Consider the following 17,188-nt stretch of genomic DNA (forward strand, 5'->3'; position numbering starts at 1 on the left):
CCGCGCGCGCCCCGCCGCCTCCTCAGCACCGTTCTCATCGTCGGCCTCCTCCGGGGACGGCGGAGCCTCCCGCGCCCCCGACACCTCGCTCTTCGTGCCCGTGCCGCTGAAGCCCGGCCTCGGCGGCGCGGCCGAAGAAGATGTAGGCGCCGAGCTTACGCGGCCCCTCGATAAGGGTGAGTGCGGGCGGGACCGTGAGGGGACAGGGGGCGGTCACTGGGCACCGAGCGTGAGGCCTCGTCCGCCCTCTGCCCGCCGGCCCTGGAGGCGGGCTGGTGAGGCCACACCTGGAGCGCTCTGGGCCGCTCGCTTCAGGAAGGACGTTGAGGAGCTCGAGCTAGTCCAGAGAAGGGCAGCGGAGCTGGGGAAAGGGCTGGAGCAAAAGTCTGATGAGGAGCGATTGGGGGAGGTGATGGGGCTCGGCCGGGGGAAAGGAGGTTCAAAAAACACCTTCTCTGTCTCTCCAGCTCCCTGGCAGCCAGATGGGGGTCGGGCTCTGCTCCTAGGGAATGCAGCGGGACAAGAGTAAACGACCTCAAGCTGTGCTAGAGGAGGTTTAGGTTGGACTTTGGGAGAAATTTCTTCACATCAACAATGCTTAAACATTGAAAGGGGCTGCCCAGCGAGGTGGTGGAGTCACCGTCCCTGCAGGTGTTTAAGGACAGACTGCGTGTGGTGCTTAGTGCTCTGCTCTGGCACACGAGGCGGTGTTCGGTCATAGGTTGGACTCGAGGATCGTAGAGGTCTTTTCCAGTTTAGTTTATTCTGCAGCCCTTCTGAGGGCTGAGGGAACTGGATCCTGCTGCTCTTGGGTCCTTTCCTGGGGTCAGAAAGACCCTTCCCCTTAAGAGCAGTGTGTGCTTCCCTGCAGGGTGTCTGACCAGTGTAGCTAATTGTGTCCATGAAGGTGAAGTCTGATAAAGGCAGTCGGGTGAGATGACACCTGCATGTGGTTGGGATTTGGGGGGCTGTGCTGTGCAGGGCATGATCCATGTGGGTGCCTTCCAGCTCCAACTATTCTGTGATTGACTAGGGCTAGTAGCTGTGCTCTGTGTGGAGGAAACACGGCTGGCCTGCTTCCTTCCTTCTTTTGTTTAGGTGAGAGGTTAGGGTAAAGGTGCTTGGCTTGGGGCAGGTCCTACAGCCAAACCGCAATCTTGTGCATTCCAGAACCATAACTATATCTCAACTTAAAAGGCATAGTTTCCTCAAATATTGGTGTTACAGGAAGAAGAGATTGTCTGTGTATGAATGTACCTAGATAAAAAAATGGGTGAAGGGATAGGACAAGGGGGAATGGCTTCAAATGGACAAAGAGTAGGTTTAGATTGGGTATTAGGAAAAAATTCTTCCCTGTGAGGTTGGTGAGGCAATGGCACAGTTTGCCCAGAGAAGCTGTAGCTGCACCATCTCTGGAAGTGTCCAAGGCCAGGTTGGATGGGGTTTGGAGCAGCCTAAGATATAGTGGAAGGCGTCCCTGCCCCTGGCAGAGGATTGGAGTGAGATGGTCTTTAAGGTCCCTTCCAACCCAGACAATTCTGTCTTCTTATGACTCCATGATCTTTAAAGATTTGGTAAATGAGAGACAAGTTCTTGGTTCTATTGATGTTTGCTGATCCAAAAGCATTAAAGGTGCAAATGGAAATCTTTTTCATATTGTCATGTAATTAAGTACTCTGGTGTCATCTTATTTATCTTAACTCCAGAGTATAGGAGCATGGGAAAATGATCTTAATTGTTCAGAACTGTGGAGAAAAGAATCTGGCCTTGAAAGATAAAAAAACCTAGTCAAGGATGAGGAATGCTGAGCAGCTGTAATGCAAAAATCTGTGTTGTCAGACTTGTCTTTGTATGAATAGTGCATTCCTCAGGTGCCAACAAAGATGAATGATGGCTTCTTACTTGTACATCAGTTATTAGAGGAGCAGTTATGTTGGATTTCTTCAAAACTAACAACTAAAATGCTCTGGGAAAATAAGTATAGATTCTGTTTGGTCTTTGCTAAGTTGTTGTGAGAGAACAGATTGGCTAAAATTATGTGTGCTCTCACAGGTGAAAATTAACTGCTTTAGACAGCCTGGTGTTCTTCCATGTGAGCCTGGCAAGGAATAGCAGCCAGGTGACCTGTGTGGTGCAAATACTGAACTAGATTCAGTAAAGAAAGATGTGTATTTATGAGCTTTCTGGTTACAGCTTGTGAGAAAACTTTGTTAGCATAATTCCAGTGTGAATCATCTTGTTAGCTTGTTACTTGCTCAAGTGAGAGTGATTATAGTTTTCACACTAGTCAAACACTGTTAGGAAGACTAAAGGTCTTTTTAGAAGCTTACTTTTGTAAAGCCACTCTTGTAAAAACTTCATAGCAGACCTGGAATTAATTCAGTGCTTCTGTTTTTCATGACTTCATAGGAGGTGTGTCCCTGTGAGTGCCGATGAATGCTTTCAATTTTGGTGTGTATATCTTCTGTATCAGTTGCCACTGAATGGACCATGGGGCTGTGCTTTTCTTGTGGGAAATGCAAGTCAGGAAAGACCAGGTATTGACAGGAGCAGGAGATGCCTGAACAGGGGGCTTGTTAGATGCACAAATTGCTTGGGCTGGACAATGGGAGTCTAATAGTTGGGGAGGAATTCTAAAATAAAACAGTTCAGCTGTCCCATGGTAGGATACAGGCTGACTGCAGTGGAGTGTTGTCATCAGAGATACAGGGAAATGACTTAAAAGTCTTTCTGCAAACAGGGTTGAAACATCTAAATGCATGGGATACATTGGAGACTAACTGCAGGATTTCTGAGCTTTACTGCAGTTGGGCAGCCTTTTTACAGAGAATCTTAAAAATGCTGCTGAGAAGTCAGAGTAATTGAGGAGTGGAACTGTCAACACAGGGAAATCTCAAAACGGGAGTGAATGGTATAAAGGGTGGTGATTGAGAGAGGACACAGATATCTTGAGTGTGTATGTGCAGTTGGATAAACTCTCGGGGGCTGCAATGCCAGCTTTGTTTTGTTTTGATTTACCTTATTGTTAGGACAAGTGTTTGTGCTAGGGAAGGATCATGACCTTGCTTGTGGGATGGCATGGTCCCAATGTCATGTTGCCTTGGATAGAAACTCGTTTTGGCATTGACCTTTTAATCTTGTAGTAAGGCCAATGGGCTGTGAATGTAGCTGTGTGGCTGATGATGTGTTAATTGCTAGAGCTTCTTAGGGGCTCTCTCAGGAGCACTGAGCCCTGTGCTTGCTTATGCCGCACTGTTTTCCAGTCTGTCTTTGATTTCGGGGTCCTTAAACGTGAGTATGGATGCCTTCCTAGGAAGTGTAATCCTGCTGGTTCCCTTGCTTCTTTGTTGTCTTTGGGAACATTTCAGAGCATGAGTTAATAATCCATTGAGGGACTCCTGTAGCTGTGCACGGGGTATGGGATGTGCATTTAAATTTGCCATATTAATTTGCCATATTGTCAGCTGGTGATTTTCATTGTGCCAAGTGAACTGTTACAGCTTTTTAGAGAGGCAAACTTTAAATAGTTTAAAGTTGATCTCATGAGAAGCTTTTCATGTCCTGAGCGAGTTGCAGGGAGCAGAACTTGACAGTGTTGTGTCCAGTGACTTGTGCTGGCACTGGGGGTGTGCTACATTTATCACTCCTAGAATGCAGGGTTCACAGGCTTGAGTTTTAAGAATAATGTAAGCTCATGAATAGGTGTTAATGAAATTTGCTAGATTTTTTTCATTAATTTCTGATCTACTGTAGATGGGAAAGGGACAAATCTTTTTGCTCTGTCATGTAACTAACATTTAATGAACTAAAATCAGCATGTACTTGAGTAAATACAATTTTGTTGCAACACTGAACTTGCCTTTAGGGGAGGGAAAGAGTTTATTAATAAGTTTATATGATATTTTATTCAAAGAAAGCTGAGTAATTTGTGATATGTATGAAGAAACTCTTTTCTTTTTCTTCTTTCTTTTTATTTAACCTGAGGAAAGAAAGAATTCTGTGTCTGGTTTAGCTGATCTTTCTGAGGAGTCTGTCTTGGGAGCAGTGTGGAGGGAAGAACGTGCCTCAGGATGTTGATTCAAAGCTGTCACCAAGTAGTTCAAGCAGATTTGCTTTTCATATTAAAACCTCATGATAGGTGCTGATAAAAAGCAAACAAAAACCCACCCCAAAACATTAATTAGTTTGTTCCATGACTTGGTAACTGCACATTCCCATCTTTATGGTTTCCTGTCAAGTACCAGGGGAGATGCTGGCACCAAATTCATGGCAGTCTTTTTCCTTGAGAGTCCCAATCTCACTCATTGATTTTATTTGATTTAGGGAGGGTCCATTTGAGTCTATTCAGCATGGAAAGATTCCCTCTCTTCAGACTAAGGAGACTAAAGCCAGAATCTTTGGGCCAGGAGAATGTTACTTAATTTTGAGGAAGCTGAAAAAAAAAATATTCTTTTTCTACAGGTGAGGTCCTAAAAAACTTAAACAAGTTCTACAAAAGAAAAGAAATTCAAAGACTAGGAGCAGAAAATGGACTAGATGGTAAGATGTTTTAAGTTTAAAATATTTTAATGTGAAATCTGTTTGAATTCAACTGCTTCTTTATGTTGTCTCTGCCACTTAATTCAAATAACCTTTATATTTACTTTTAATAGCTTATATTAAGGTCTAAGTTTTAAATGAGCCCTTTTGTGTTTCATTGGGAGTTTACAAATAGACTTTGCTGATCCTGGCCACATTAATTTTGTTCTCTTTTTTGTTTGTTTTTTTTTTTGCAGCTCGCCTCTTTCACCAAGCATTTATAAGCTTTAGGAAGTATATCATGGAATCCAGTTCTGTGAGTGCTGATTTGCATATTATTCTCAATGATATATGCTGTGGTGCAGGCAAGTATCTGGAGTGTGTGTAAAATAAAATATGCATTTTTACTTGTTTTTTCCCTGTTTACTTACATACCTGTGGACCCCCTACTATGCTGTCAGAGAGATTAAAAATCCCTGCTTCCCTATCAGAAACATTTGTGCCCATCCTGGGGAATGTTCAGCTCTTAAAGGAACTGAAGAAAAGTTCCACTTCCTAAACTAAAGAAGTTCCACTTCTTCTGAAGTGGAAATGAAAGACGTGGAGGTGTGAGCAAGAAGCAGCCTGTTGTTGTACAGCATCTGATCAGGGCTGAAATGAAAACGGTGCTGTTGTGTTTATTCTTCTCTTAAAAATCCAGTAGTCACTAGGGGGCACTTGGAGAGCTTTCTCCCGGCTGGTGGCTTCAGGGGCAGCTTTGTGACAGTGCTGTGTTTGCCTGTGGCACTCACTGGGGTGTGTTTGCCTGCTTAGTGCATCCTGTGTGGCCATTAACAGCACTTCACTGAGAGCTGGTGCCAGCTGGGAGCAGCAGAATCACCTTTCTCCAGGGTTTGAGCTGCACAGTGTGTTTTTTAATGATGGCATTTTAAAGGTTGCTCTGGATGTTAGTTTTGTCTTAAAATGTAAATGTGTAGATTTTAAATGTTTGCCACCTTAGGAAATTGTTTCGTTTTATTTCTTGTGCCTAAAATGTTCCACAGGATTTTGTCTTTTCCACTCTTTATTTGGTTATATATGAGCATTATGGTATATTAACTCATATACAGAAACACTGAAATTTTTTGAGTTTTGCTTGTCCAAAGATGATAATTAAATATATTACAGTTTTTTTTAAATTTCCACAATAATTTTTATTCATTGAATAATAATTCACAAGTTAACAAACAAAAACATTCCAACAATCCCCAAACTACTGCTGTTTCTTATTTTGTATGTTTGATAGTAGCACTGTTTTAGATCCAGGTTGTTCTTTGAAATTCTATGAGAGCTGGACAGTAGGAGCGTGACCTGAAATGAGACCTTTAAGGCCCACGTCTCCTCTACAAACATTCAGAAGAATGAACCTGGGTTTCTCTTCTGAGTTGATTTTAATATTTTTATTTTCTCTGCTGGGGATTGGAAACTTAGAATTTGGAACCAGTGTCCTAAGTCTCGGTAGCTTAGAGAAGCTGCAAATCTGTTTTTCCCTGTTTATTCATAAAAGCACTTTAAAAAATCCTTCCCTTTCCCTAGGACAGAAAAGTTGTTTCTCATCCAGCTTTTCCACAGTTTCTCATTTTTACTTAGAAGTTCTGTAGGTGAGTAGGCTGAGCAGAGTGAATATACTGAAATGAGATGCATTTTTCATATTACTGCATCTGTTTTCCATCCACATGCACTTGTGTTAGTTTCCCTTTCTGCCACTGAGATAATTATTGAACTCTGTAGAGAGCCAGAAGTTGAAATGATTACATAAATGCAAAGTGGAAGTAACAGAAAATTGTTTTCTAAGTTTATTATGAAGGTAGACGCTCAGACAAGCACACAAGCTTTCTGAAAAGGATTTGTTCTTGTAGGTCACGTGGATGATCTGTTTCCATTTTTCCTGAGGCACGCAAAGCAGATCTTTCCGATGCTGGACTGCATGGATGATCTGCGCAAGATCAGCGACCTCAGGCTGCCTCCCAACTGGTCAGTGTGCTGAAGGGGCTGCACTGTTTCCTTTCCTTAGTGTCACAGAATCTCACAGGCTGTGGACTTCAGTGTAATTGTGCTACATTTTCAGTTCTGCTTCTCTGTTTTTACAGTCATTTGTGTCAGGAATTCTTGTATTTCTTGCAAGATGCATCACAATGAATTAAAAAGAAAATAAGATTATATCAGCTATGAAAGTCACTGAGTTGGTGTGGCTTTTCCAGGAAGATGTTTTCTAACAATTTGTTTGGGAGGTAGCACATCAAAACATTAAAATATTGATAAGCTTAAGGAGAGGATTGCAGGAATAATGAGAATTACTTTGAACACAATGTGTGAATTTCACTCTGAATCTTTGAAAGATTCTAAGATAACTTAGAAGATCAATATGTAAGACACAGTAACCTCTTTATACTGTCTCTAGTAACTTGATATTTCTGCTTTCAATACACATTAAAATTATTAATGAATAAATGCTTAAGCTAATTTCTAGTTTCTCCTGAATCAGCATCCAGATAAATGTTCAACAGATCTGCTTTTTTTATTGTCTTTGCTTTAGGTATCCAGATGCAAGGGCTATTCAGAGAAAGATAATATTCCATGCTGGTCCTACAAACAGTGGAAAAACCTACCACGCTATCCAGAGATTTTTGTCAGCCAAATCTGGAGTATACTGCGGTCCACTAAAACTTCTGGCTCATGAGATCTTCCAAAAGAGTAATGATGCTGTCAGTATGTCATATTACTTACCAACATCCTTAGTACTGGAACAGTCTCATGAATGCATGTCTGTAAAGTTCTGTAGTCACCCCAGGAGGTCCCTGGAACCCTGTGCTTGAGCAGGTGCTTTTGCTTTGCAGTGGTGACAGCTCATGGGAAATCAGTTGGGCATTTCTGCTTTAGGAGCAGAATGGAACACCTTTTCCCCAAGTGGAACTGGGCTGTCCCCAGAGCACTTGCTATGCAATCATTCCTGTAACCTGCCTCTGTTCTTCTGGAATTTGTTGCTCCCTGGGTTAGCCAAGTTCTACTATTAGGTTTTTCAGCATAGACACCATGCCTTCTTTTGCCCATGACCTTTGTTACAGCTTGTACACAAAGAATTACCCTTGCTTAACTCCCCTCAACCTTCTGCTTCACTCTACAAATATATTTCACTTCACCTTGAAAAATTCCACAGATTCAGATGTGTTGAGTTGAAGAGCTGTATTTCAGGTCCCTAGAGGAAATTCTCATTAGTGTTTTATATTGCTTCTGGCATATTTTTGGAGGCTCCTCACCAGTGTTTTCAGCTGCAGAGAGCCAGACCAGTTCTGAAGCACTAGAGCTCCGTATCACAGTGTGTATGTACAGCAGAAATGTTGAGATTTCTCATTTTTTCATGTAGAATTTGTAACTCCTGTTACCATTCTGTCCCAGCAACACATCAGAAAGATTGGCTTGTCCTAGGAGATAGCTGTAATGTACCCCATGTGTTTACAGAGTGACTGTGATCACCATGCAGTGATGTTCCTTGCTAGTGGTTACTGAACTTTTCTTCCATGTGTTTAGTGTCTGTGAGAACTTTTCAGTTGTTGGCTCCTGGATCATTTTTAGGCCCTAGGGCTTCCAGCAGGGCACTGCAGGTGGCTGTAGGTATGGATGGAGCACCAAGGAGAGTAGGGCTGGCAGGGTGGTGGCTTTAGCTGTCTCTCTCAGCTGATCCTCATGAGCTCTTGCTGTGTGAGTACAAGGCAGCAGGTGAGGCAGGGCAATTGTGAAAGGAGCTGGAGCTTGCAAGGCTCCTTCACTGCTGGGCCTTGCTTTATGAGTCCCTTGCACTCTTCTAACACTTCTTTAGTGGCAGATGTGACAGCTCTGAAATGCTATGGGGAAGAAGTAACCTCTTGCATGAGTAGGGGAAGGCATCTAATTACAGATACCACCTCTTCATTAAGCCTCCACTCTGATAGGACTTAAATACAAGACACAAGTTATTTCCTGATAGCTTCTATCATACTGTGCTAGAAACTACTGTAAGAAGCTGGTTTTGCTCTTTTTGGAAAGGGGATTCTTTTGTGTTCAAGAAACTTAACCTGAGATTTCTGAATGCCTTTAGAATGTGCCATGTGACCTGGTGACAGGAGAAGAGCGTGTGTTTGCCAATGAAGATGCCAGACAGGCTCCTCATGTTGCTTGTACCATTGAAATGTGCAGCACCAATACACCTTGTAAGTACACATAATTGTTTTTGTCCTATCTGTGGTATCCTTTTGTGTGTTATTGCTTGGAGCTCTTCTTTTTCACTCTTATTTGAACAATTCCTCAACTATGATAGAGCAGTTCAAGAAACCTGGATCATCTCAGAATAGCTTTTTGGTGATAGAGTCACCAAAATGCGAATAAACCCATGAGTTCCTTCAGTTTTCCTTCATGTCTTGTACTGCTGTTCTAGATGCTCTTCCTTGGTGTACATTATATGTTTCTTTCTTTTGTTTTAAGATGAAGTTGCTGTGATTGATGAAATTCAGATGATCAGAGATCCTGCCAGAGGCTGGGCTTGGACAAGAGCCCTTCTAGGTAAGCATGTTTATGTTGGCAATGAATTAGCTTAATGGCACATGAAATTCAAGCTTAACCATCAGTATAGTCATTAGTGGTTATAATATGTGATGCAAAATAAAAGTATTTTCATGTCTCCTCACAGCAAGTTAGAAAGATACTCTGCCTCAAAGGATTTGTCTGCATGTCAGGTGGACAGGACATGTCTACCTGTTGTGTTTTACTTAACAAATGGATTTTTAAAATTTTGTTCAGATGCCTCTTTTACTTTTCCTTCCTTGGATAATAGGGAGTCTTTACTACATTGTGCTATCCTTTTACATTGACTGTTTCCAAGAGTTACACTTTTCCCTTCAATTAGAACACCAGTTTTCAAGAGACTACTTTCGTAGAGATTCTGCTAAATAATGATAACTTTAAATATTTTATAGTGTTGATTTCAAATGACTCATTTATAGAGCTGCATCAATCTGTTATCTTCTTAGAAGAATGCTTATTTTGATAGTTTTAGAATTTTTCTAAAGGAATTTTTGAAACATATTTCCTTGTATTTAGAACAGAAATTTGGAATCTGATTCCCTCTTGACTCTCCCTTTTGTTGCCTTTGATTCTAAGTCCAGCAAATTTGTCACACTTGCTTTACTTGCTGTTTTTCCCTTTTCTGTTCTGACTGTGAGGTGAATTCATGCAGAAAACAAAGCTCCTCAGTTTGATTTGGGAGTTAGAAAAACATGGGTAGTAAATAAAACAAACCTTTGCTCTGTTTGTGGCTGAGAGTACCTCTTATTTTGGCTGAGAGGGAACAGTGAGATATTGGCTGCTCTGATTATCACACTAATAAATTGTCAATATCAGCTGCTGGTAAGAGATCAAGAGCATCTCTAGGAAAATAGTGTATGTAGGAGAGGCTTCAGGTGTAGGTTTGGGTCGTTGAAGTTGTTGTTCTTTGAAGTTGGGTCGTTCTTTGTGTTTAACAACCAATTTTTGGATACCTTAGGAGCCAGCTAAAGCCACTGTTGTGTATAAATAAGTAACATTCTGCTTTTTATTTCACTCAACCTTGTTCAGGCCTCTGTGCAGAAGAAATCCACGTTTGTGGAGAACCTGCTGCTATTGACTTGGTGACAGAGCTCATGTACACTACAGGGGAGGAAGTTGAAGTAAGTAATTCTGAGAAGCTATGAACAGAACATCAGGTTCAAGAGAAAAAAATGTGGGGTCTTTTTGGGGGATATCACTGCTCGATTTCTGTAAAGCAAAGATGTTGCAAAGCTTTTTCTTCCTCTTTTTAAATAGTGGTACTGTTTTTCTGAAAGAAGATAAGTGGTTTGATGAATTCCCTTCAGGGGATGCTGCAGCTGGTACAGTTGTTTATGGATTTCTACAGTTCTGATGTTCCAGGAGGGCACGGTCCTCTCGAGTTTGCTGACTTTACAGGATGTGTTGATAGTAAGTCTCAATATGATGGAATTTGAGTTTAAAATCTTTGACAACTTTAATTCTAGGTCCGAAACTACAAGAGACTGACTCCTCTGACTGTGCTGGATTATGCCTTAGAGTCCTTGGATAACCTCCGTCCTGGGGACTGCATTGTCTGTTTCAGTAAGAACGACATTTACTCTGTCAGCCGACAGATTGAAGCCAGAGGATTAGAATGTGCTGTCATATATGGCAGTCTGCCACCAGGTAAAGCACTCTTGCTTTTTTGCTTTTATTGTTAAAGGAATGTTCTGTTTCTTGCTGCTTTTCTTAGGAGAAAACCCCCATGTGCTGCTTTTTTTATTTTAAAATAAAGCAGTGCAAGTTTCCTAATTTTGCTTCTCTATATAGAGAAAGTAATCAGCTTTCATTGGCTGGTGTTTTAATCTTGGGATTAGACCTTTATTATGTACTTAATTTTGATCTTCAGATAGATATAATTAAATGAGGTCTATCCACAGCTCTGGGAATGATTTAAATCCCTCTTGCCCCCATCTGCAGCCAAATAGCAATCAAATACCAATTTATTTATTTTTTTCCTCAGCCTATTACAATGACATTGGACTTAGTGATGCATTGTCTTTACTTTGTATGAAGTTTGCTATGTGAAGTGTTCTGTCATGCTGTTTTAGGAACAAAGCTTGAACAGGCAAAGAAATTCAATGATCCTGATGATCCATGCAAAATTTTAGTTGCTACAGATGCAATTGGAATGGGACTCAATCTGTGAGTACTTGAAGCAGGTTATGGTACTTTTGTTTTCCTTTGGGTGTGATGGCCACATTAATTTCCTTGCTTTTTATCTCCCCAGTCTGGTTAATTAATCTAATTATCTGCTGTGTCTAGCAAACACAGTAGGTACATTTCAATTTTCAAGTAGTGATCAATTTGGTTAGGCAGAACTAAGCTTCAATTTTAAAACTTGTTCCAAGAACTAAATGCTTCCCTTGGTCTAATTCAGTGTGATAGTTGGCTGTGGATGACAGGACCTGCTGGATCAACATGTTCTAGTTTGTCAGAGTTACCATTCTCTTGCATTTCTGAAGAACAGAGCAAGTTCAGCCCAGTGTGAGATGTATTTTATTGGTGAAGGATGTGCAGTCACATCGCTACAAACTATTGAGGGAGGTGGTGGTGAATGGGTTTGGGAGGCCATTAGGGCATGATTGATGTGTACAGGGATGATGATTCTCCTGCAATTAGTCAGTAGTCTTCTCCTGCTCTTTAGACTGTGCTGTGTCCATAAATAGTATTAATTTATAGAGGAGAAAAAGCTGATAAAAAAGCAGATGCTTTAATTCTTCATATTGGTGGTAATTTGCAAAAAAAGGATTCATCTTTGTTTTTGTTTAAATATTTCAGGTGTATAAGAAGAATAATTTTTAACTCCATAGTAAAGCCAACTGTCAATGAGAAGGGAGAGAAGGAAATAGACACCATTACCACCTCCCAGGCTCTGCAGATCGCGGGCAGGGCTGGGCGTTTCGGCTCCTCCTTCAAACAGGGAGAAGTCACCACGATGCATCGCGAGGACCTCGTGCAGCTGAAGGAAATTCTGAGTGATGCTGTGCCCCCTGTCAAGGTGAGAGCCTCACTACCAGTTTATACAGTTTATTCAGGGCTGGCTTATGGTAGTCTGATCCCAAATTATTTTTTCTTCTGTCTGTTTGCAATTTAGTAAATAGAAATGGGTTGTGTTGTGCCAGAGTGGCTTTGGATATCTCAAATGGGATGTACATCCCATTTGGAAACTTGCAGTGTTGCTTTTATGTTGAATCTGCTCTTTTGAGAACTAAAAGCTCTAGCACAAAAGTTCTTAAGTTTCATCTAAGTATGCTAAATAAACTGGGGTCTTCAGGATGCTTTGGTTACTTGCATTTTGTCTTTCAATATGTTGTTTCTGGTACATTAACTCCAAAACAATACTGAGAATTAATGGAAGTTTTTTTTTTGTTTATTTTCCATTTAGGCAGCTGGCCTACATCCTACTCCTGAGCAGATAGAAATGTTTGCTTATCATCTTCCTGATGCCACTCTATCCAACTTAATTGTAAGAATGATCAAAATATTAGCTTCTGCTTTAAAAATGAAGTATCACTAATAGTCACTGCTTTGTACAAACCTGCCCTTGGGAGACCTGACTGACAGCCCTGCATGTACTTTTTTATCAATTGGATTCTTCTCTCTGCCACACAAATGTCTGCAGATAGGTTTAGGATGTTTAACTTTTCTGTGCTACAGTAAATTTGAAAGCTGTTGGAATGTGTCAATAATTTTTACACGTGTTTTAAACTGTGCAGCAGCTTTTTCATTACAGCTTTTCTGATTTTTAAATGTAGACATTTCGGTCTGAGGCTGAAGGTATTAGAGATCTAAATTTAGATAAATTATTTGAAAATTCCTGGGAAATGTCATGTCAGATTTCCACATATTTCAAAGCTACCTGATTTATTTTTTCCTGTTTCTGTGGATTTTGTGGTAAAACAGTGTGTTTGTAACTTCTAGAAAACTGATTTTGTGGGATCAATTTGATCTCCTCTTTAGATAGATACTAGTTCTTTTGGATGTACCTAAACATTATAAAGTATAAATTAATATTGCAATACTGTACTGAAAAAAAACATTATCACAGCTTTTAGTAAACTGATAAATCCTTGGCAGCTTTCATGGTTTTAAATGTGCATTATTGTTCCTGCTGGTCTGCTGTTATGTAGCAAAATGTGTATTTCTAACCTTGAAATTAAAGGTTATAACTGGAGACTTCCTGGAAGACTGGTAGGGTAACAACACATGTTTAAAGTTTTTAAATAAGCAATTTCTGGGCTAGCATAGTAGTATCAAGATAAAAACCTTGTGTTGATTTTGATCTCTTAAATATTCAGTCACATACTTAATTAAAAAGCTCGGTGTTTCTTTAAAGATGCTTTTAAAAAATATTTCAAAGGTTTACATTAGAGAAATAATTTTGGGGGCCCATAAAATTTCTCCTCCAGGGTGCACTGCATGTTCCATTTCTCCAAACCTTGAGTATCTCATGTTTTCTTTGAACTCCTCTTTTGGAATACTGTATTTAGCTTGTGGTTTTTTTCATCCTAAAATAGATCTGATCCTGACACTGAGCTAAAAATGCCTCAGTTATTGAATTGTATGCTGTAAAGTTAGCTTTTTGGGTCATGCTAAGTGACAAACCTGGAGAATTTTATTTCTAAACATAGTGGTTAGCTGGTTCCTGTGATGGTGTTCTTTGTAACTAAAACATACCCTTCCAGAACTTTGTTATTTAGGAGACTGACTGAAAGTGTTTAAATGAAGTATGGTGTGTTATGTCTCTTCTCTGATTCTGTGTTGGAGAATTTAATGCAAATTCTGCTAAAAGAGCAGGGGGAACTCTCCTGCCCACTTTTTTATTACTGTGGTCAAATCAAATGGTTTTTAATTGTTCTTTCAGTATAGGTAGTCTGTCAAACTCTAAATAATTTTTTTGTTTGGTAAGACAAAGTTTAACATCCCTCTCCTCTAATAACATTCTTACATTTGGTTTCATTTTTACAGGATATTTTTGTGAGCCTCTCACAGGTCGATGGGATGTACTTTGTCTGCAATATTGATGACTTTAAATTTCTAGCAGATATGATTCAGCACATTCCACTAAATCTGCGATCACGATACGTCTTCTGCACTGCACCCTTGAACAGAAAAGAGCCTTTTGTGTGTACCACTTTGTTGAAGGTCAGTTATTCCCTCAAAAAATGTGGTGTTTATAATGGACCAAGTAGGTCTTGGTGCACTGGGACTGGATTTAGGTGATGTGTTTGTGTGGGTTCTGCCATCAAATCATTTGAGAGCATTCTTAAAGTGCTCACAGGTAGTATAAGATACATAAAATAGCTGGACATGTATTTTTTCCTAATTGAATTCTTCAGCATTTTTATTGACCAAAGCTTTTAACTTCTGAGAACTTGTTCTCATGATGTCAATTAAAGTTTGGATAGCTTCTCTGTTGTTTGCCTCTGAAAATCCTGCTGCTTCTCCTTGTATGTCAGCTCTGAACTGGGGAAGAGGAGTTGTATTCCCCAGTCTCTTGTGCACTGTTAAGCTTTGCACTGCAGTGTTCCTAAAAGCAGTCATTAAAAACCAAGTTCCTTTGAGCTGATAGCTTGTCAACAGAAGAAGAGAATGTGCTGATGCTATAATACAGTTGCATAGAATTTAAACCTCAGAAAACACAGAGCTGTAAGTTGCTCTCAGAATTATGTCACTTTACGTTTCAGGCCTGGATGAATTGTTTTTTTCCTGGGCCCCCAGAGTGATTATTTTGAGGAATTTGTAGTCAGCTGATTTTTCAGCTTTAATAATAATGTCACTTGAGACTGTTCCTTTGTTAGACAGTATTGCCCTTGTTCCCTTTTTAAAGACATTCAACTTTTACAATGAAATACTATAAAAATGAAACTGATGTGGTGCCCTCGTGTCGCAAATGTTAGAACCTGCTTTTCAAAAATCCCTAATAATCTTCAAAAAATGTGTGACTGATTTAAAGAGTTGAAAAAAGTGCCTCATTAGGAAAATGCTGAGCTTTTGGATTCCAAGTAGTGAGGGTGCAGTGGGGCACAATGTGGTGTTAGAAGGAGGTAAGCTGTTGTGAATGCTTGTGTGAATTTAAGCCCCATTCCTTGGCCAAGAAAAGCCAGTTTAGTATCAGCTAAATAGGAAACAGTTATTCTAGGCCATCAGTACTCTTGAAAATTTTAGATTTAAATCTTACTTGACTTGTTTTTCTGTTAGTTGAGGAGCTGAAGTGTCTGGGTTTCAGAAGAGGGGATTTCTAGTACAGATGAATCTGTTTGGTTTGTGGGTAGTGTGTTTCCTAAACCAGGGAATGCATGTAATATTCTAAATGCTGGCAACCCTGAAACAAGATAATTAACCAAAGAGGAGGAGGAGGATTAAAAAAGACACAAAGTCCATCTGCTTTGCTAGATGAAAGCAAATGCTTGCAGTGTTATGCTTTTCTGGATAGCTCTGTGCTTTTGTTGCTTAACTCTGTGCATGGCCCATGGACAAATTGTGTTAATGAGGCCCTGGAAAGGAGAGGTGACTCCTGTGTTGAGTAATTAAGTAAAAGAATGTGTGGCATTTGGGTTGTGTAAAACAAAGCAGGTATTTTACAGAGTATTCTATGTATGCAGACTCGGGGGAATTTAACTCTTTGAGGATTTCTTCTCTCCTAACTGAGGACCTGGCTGAATCTGTTTGTTTTTCAGTTTGCACGACAGTTCAGTAGAAACGAACCTCTGACGTTTGACTGGCTCTGCCGGCACACCAAGTGGCCCTTGGCTGCTCCAAAAAACATCAAGGAACTTGTACACCTTGAAGCTGTGCATGATGTTTTTGACCTCTATCTGTGGTTAAGGTATTGTCTTGGAGCTTGAGAATTGGTTGGGTTTTTTCCCCCTGTTATGTATGACTTACAGTCCTAGAAGTGCGGTGTCTTCAAGCCCATATGTATGTGGTGCAGGATGGGCTCCTTTGGCCTTTTAGAGGGTCTTGACAAATGCAATGTTGAGGGAGTGAGTTTTGCAGACAGCAGTTTGTGACTGACAAGAGAAAGGTAGAAAAGAAGTGATCCTGGACTGGTACAGCTGAAATGCAAATTAAAATATGGTCACCTTCCCATGCAACATGTAATAAATACTCTTTTTATTTAGTATATACCCTGTTTTTGTCCCAGTGTGAAGGTTTGATTGTGTGTTCTTTTGCCTCTCTCCAGTTACCGCTTCATGGATATGTTCCCTGACGCTGTCCTTGTCAGGGATATTCAGAAAAAACTGGATGACATTATACAAATTGGTGTCTGCAACATCACAAAGCTGATCCGAGCATCCCAGTCTGCTCCTGGCACAACTGAAGTAGTGTCAGAAGACTTTCCTCTGTCAAGGACTCAGAAGGATGCCAGGGTGGTTTCAAACCATCAGGGTGCAGCCTCCACAGAGGCACTGTCCATTGCAGTGGAAGCTGCAGGACTGAAAAGAGTGAAGAATTTGAGATCCTCTCGGCTTGGTAGCAGGCAGGAGGATCTGAAAAGCTACGGACGTGGATCTCTTGCCAACAGATTGCTGCGGGAGGGACTTCTGACACAGGAAATGCTGAGACAGCTGGAGAGTGAGTGGCAGGATCAGCACAGGAATGGTAGATATGGCTTTGGTTCAAAAAGAGATGATCAGCATAGTTCAAAGGAAACGAGGAAAAAGAGAAAATAGAACCATGTCCTAATTCTGTTTAGTTTTTATTCATAAAATAAAATATTATTTTAATAACTTCTTTGGCATTTCATGTTTACACTGCTGCAGCTCCTTGTTGTTTTCCCTTGTCCTGTGACCAGTAATGTGAAGCACTCAGAGAAATGAACTCTTAAAAGCTCAGAGGCCAATAAGTTTGTTTTTACCACTCAGCTGTACACTCTTTCAATCATGGTGTTCAGCATAAGTGTATGATTTACTGCTGTGTGAAAATTTGAACTTGGTGTCTTCTTGCAAGATATCCTCTCATCAATAAATGTCAGATATTCCACTAGTAATGAATTAGCTACTCATTCCACCCCTTCTCAAAGGGCAGAGTTTAAGAGACCACAAAC

The 17,188-nt window shown here is 40.5% G+C and overlaps 1 protein-coding gene across 6 annotated transcripts in view; it reads left to right on the forward strand.

Annotated features, from left to right (window-relative positions):
• The window catches only part of SUPV3L1 (Suv3 like RNA helicase), an 18,921-nt gene extending 1,790 nt beyond the window's left edge, over positions 1 to 17,131 (forward strand). Inside the window, exons 1-15 of one of the 6 annotated variants that reach the window (XM_015633357.1) lie at positions 13 to 176; positions 4,462 to 4,539; positions 4,776 to 4,883; positions 6,417 to 6,531; positions 7,094 to 7,262; positions 8,633 to 8,744; positions 9,016 to 9,093; positions 10,144 to 10,235; positions 10,581 to 10,761; positions 11,187 to 11,280; positions 11,917 to 12,136; positions 12,524 to 12,604; positions 14,107 to 14,283; positions 15,819 to 15,967; positions 16,325 to 17,131. In XM_015633357.1, the coding sequence (XP_015488843.1) occupies positions 4,820 to 4,883; positions 6,417 to 6,531; positions 7,094 to 7,262; positions 8,633 to 8,744; positions 9,016 to 9,093; positions 10,144 to 10,235; positions 10,581 to 10,761; positions 11,187 to 11,280; positions 11,917 to 12,136; positions 12,524 to 12,604; positions 14,107 to 14,283; positions 15,819 to 15,967; positions 16,325 to 16,814 (2,022 nt within the window). In that variant the 5' untranslated portion in view covers positions 13 to 176; positions 4,462 to 4,539; positions 4,776 to 4,819 and the 3' untranslated portion in view covers positions 16,815 to 17,131. Of the gene's footprint in view, positions 1 to 12; positions 177 to 4,461; positions 4,540 to 4,775; positions 4,884 to 6,416; positions 6,532 to 7,093; positions 7,263 to 8,493; positions 8,550 to 8,632; positions 8,745 to 9,015; positions 9,094 to 10,143; positions 10,236 to 10,580; positions 10,762 to 11,186; positions 11,281 to 11,916; positions 12,137 to 12,523; positions 12,605 to 14,106; positions 14,284 to 15,818; positions 15,968 to 16,324 lie in introns of those variants that run through there. The other 5 variants (XM_015633356.3, XM_033515595.1, XM_033515596.1 and 2 more) reach the window with 5 other exon arrangements.
• The last annotated feature ends 57 nt before the right edge of the window (positions 17,132 to 17,188 follow it).

The sequence above is a fragment of the Parus major genome, chromosome 6 (assembly GCF_001522545.3).
Source record: "Parus major isolate Abel chromosome 6, Parus_major1.1, whole genome shotgun sequence".
Lineage (NCBI taxonomy): Eukaryota > Metazoa > Chordata > Aves > Passeriformes > Paridae > Parus > Parus major.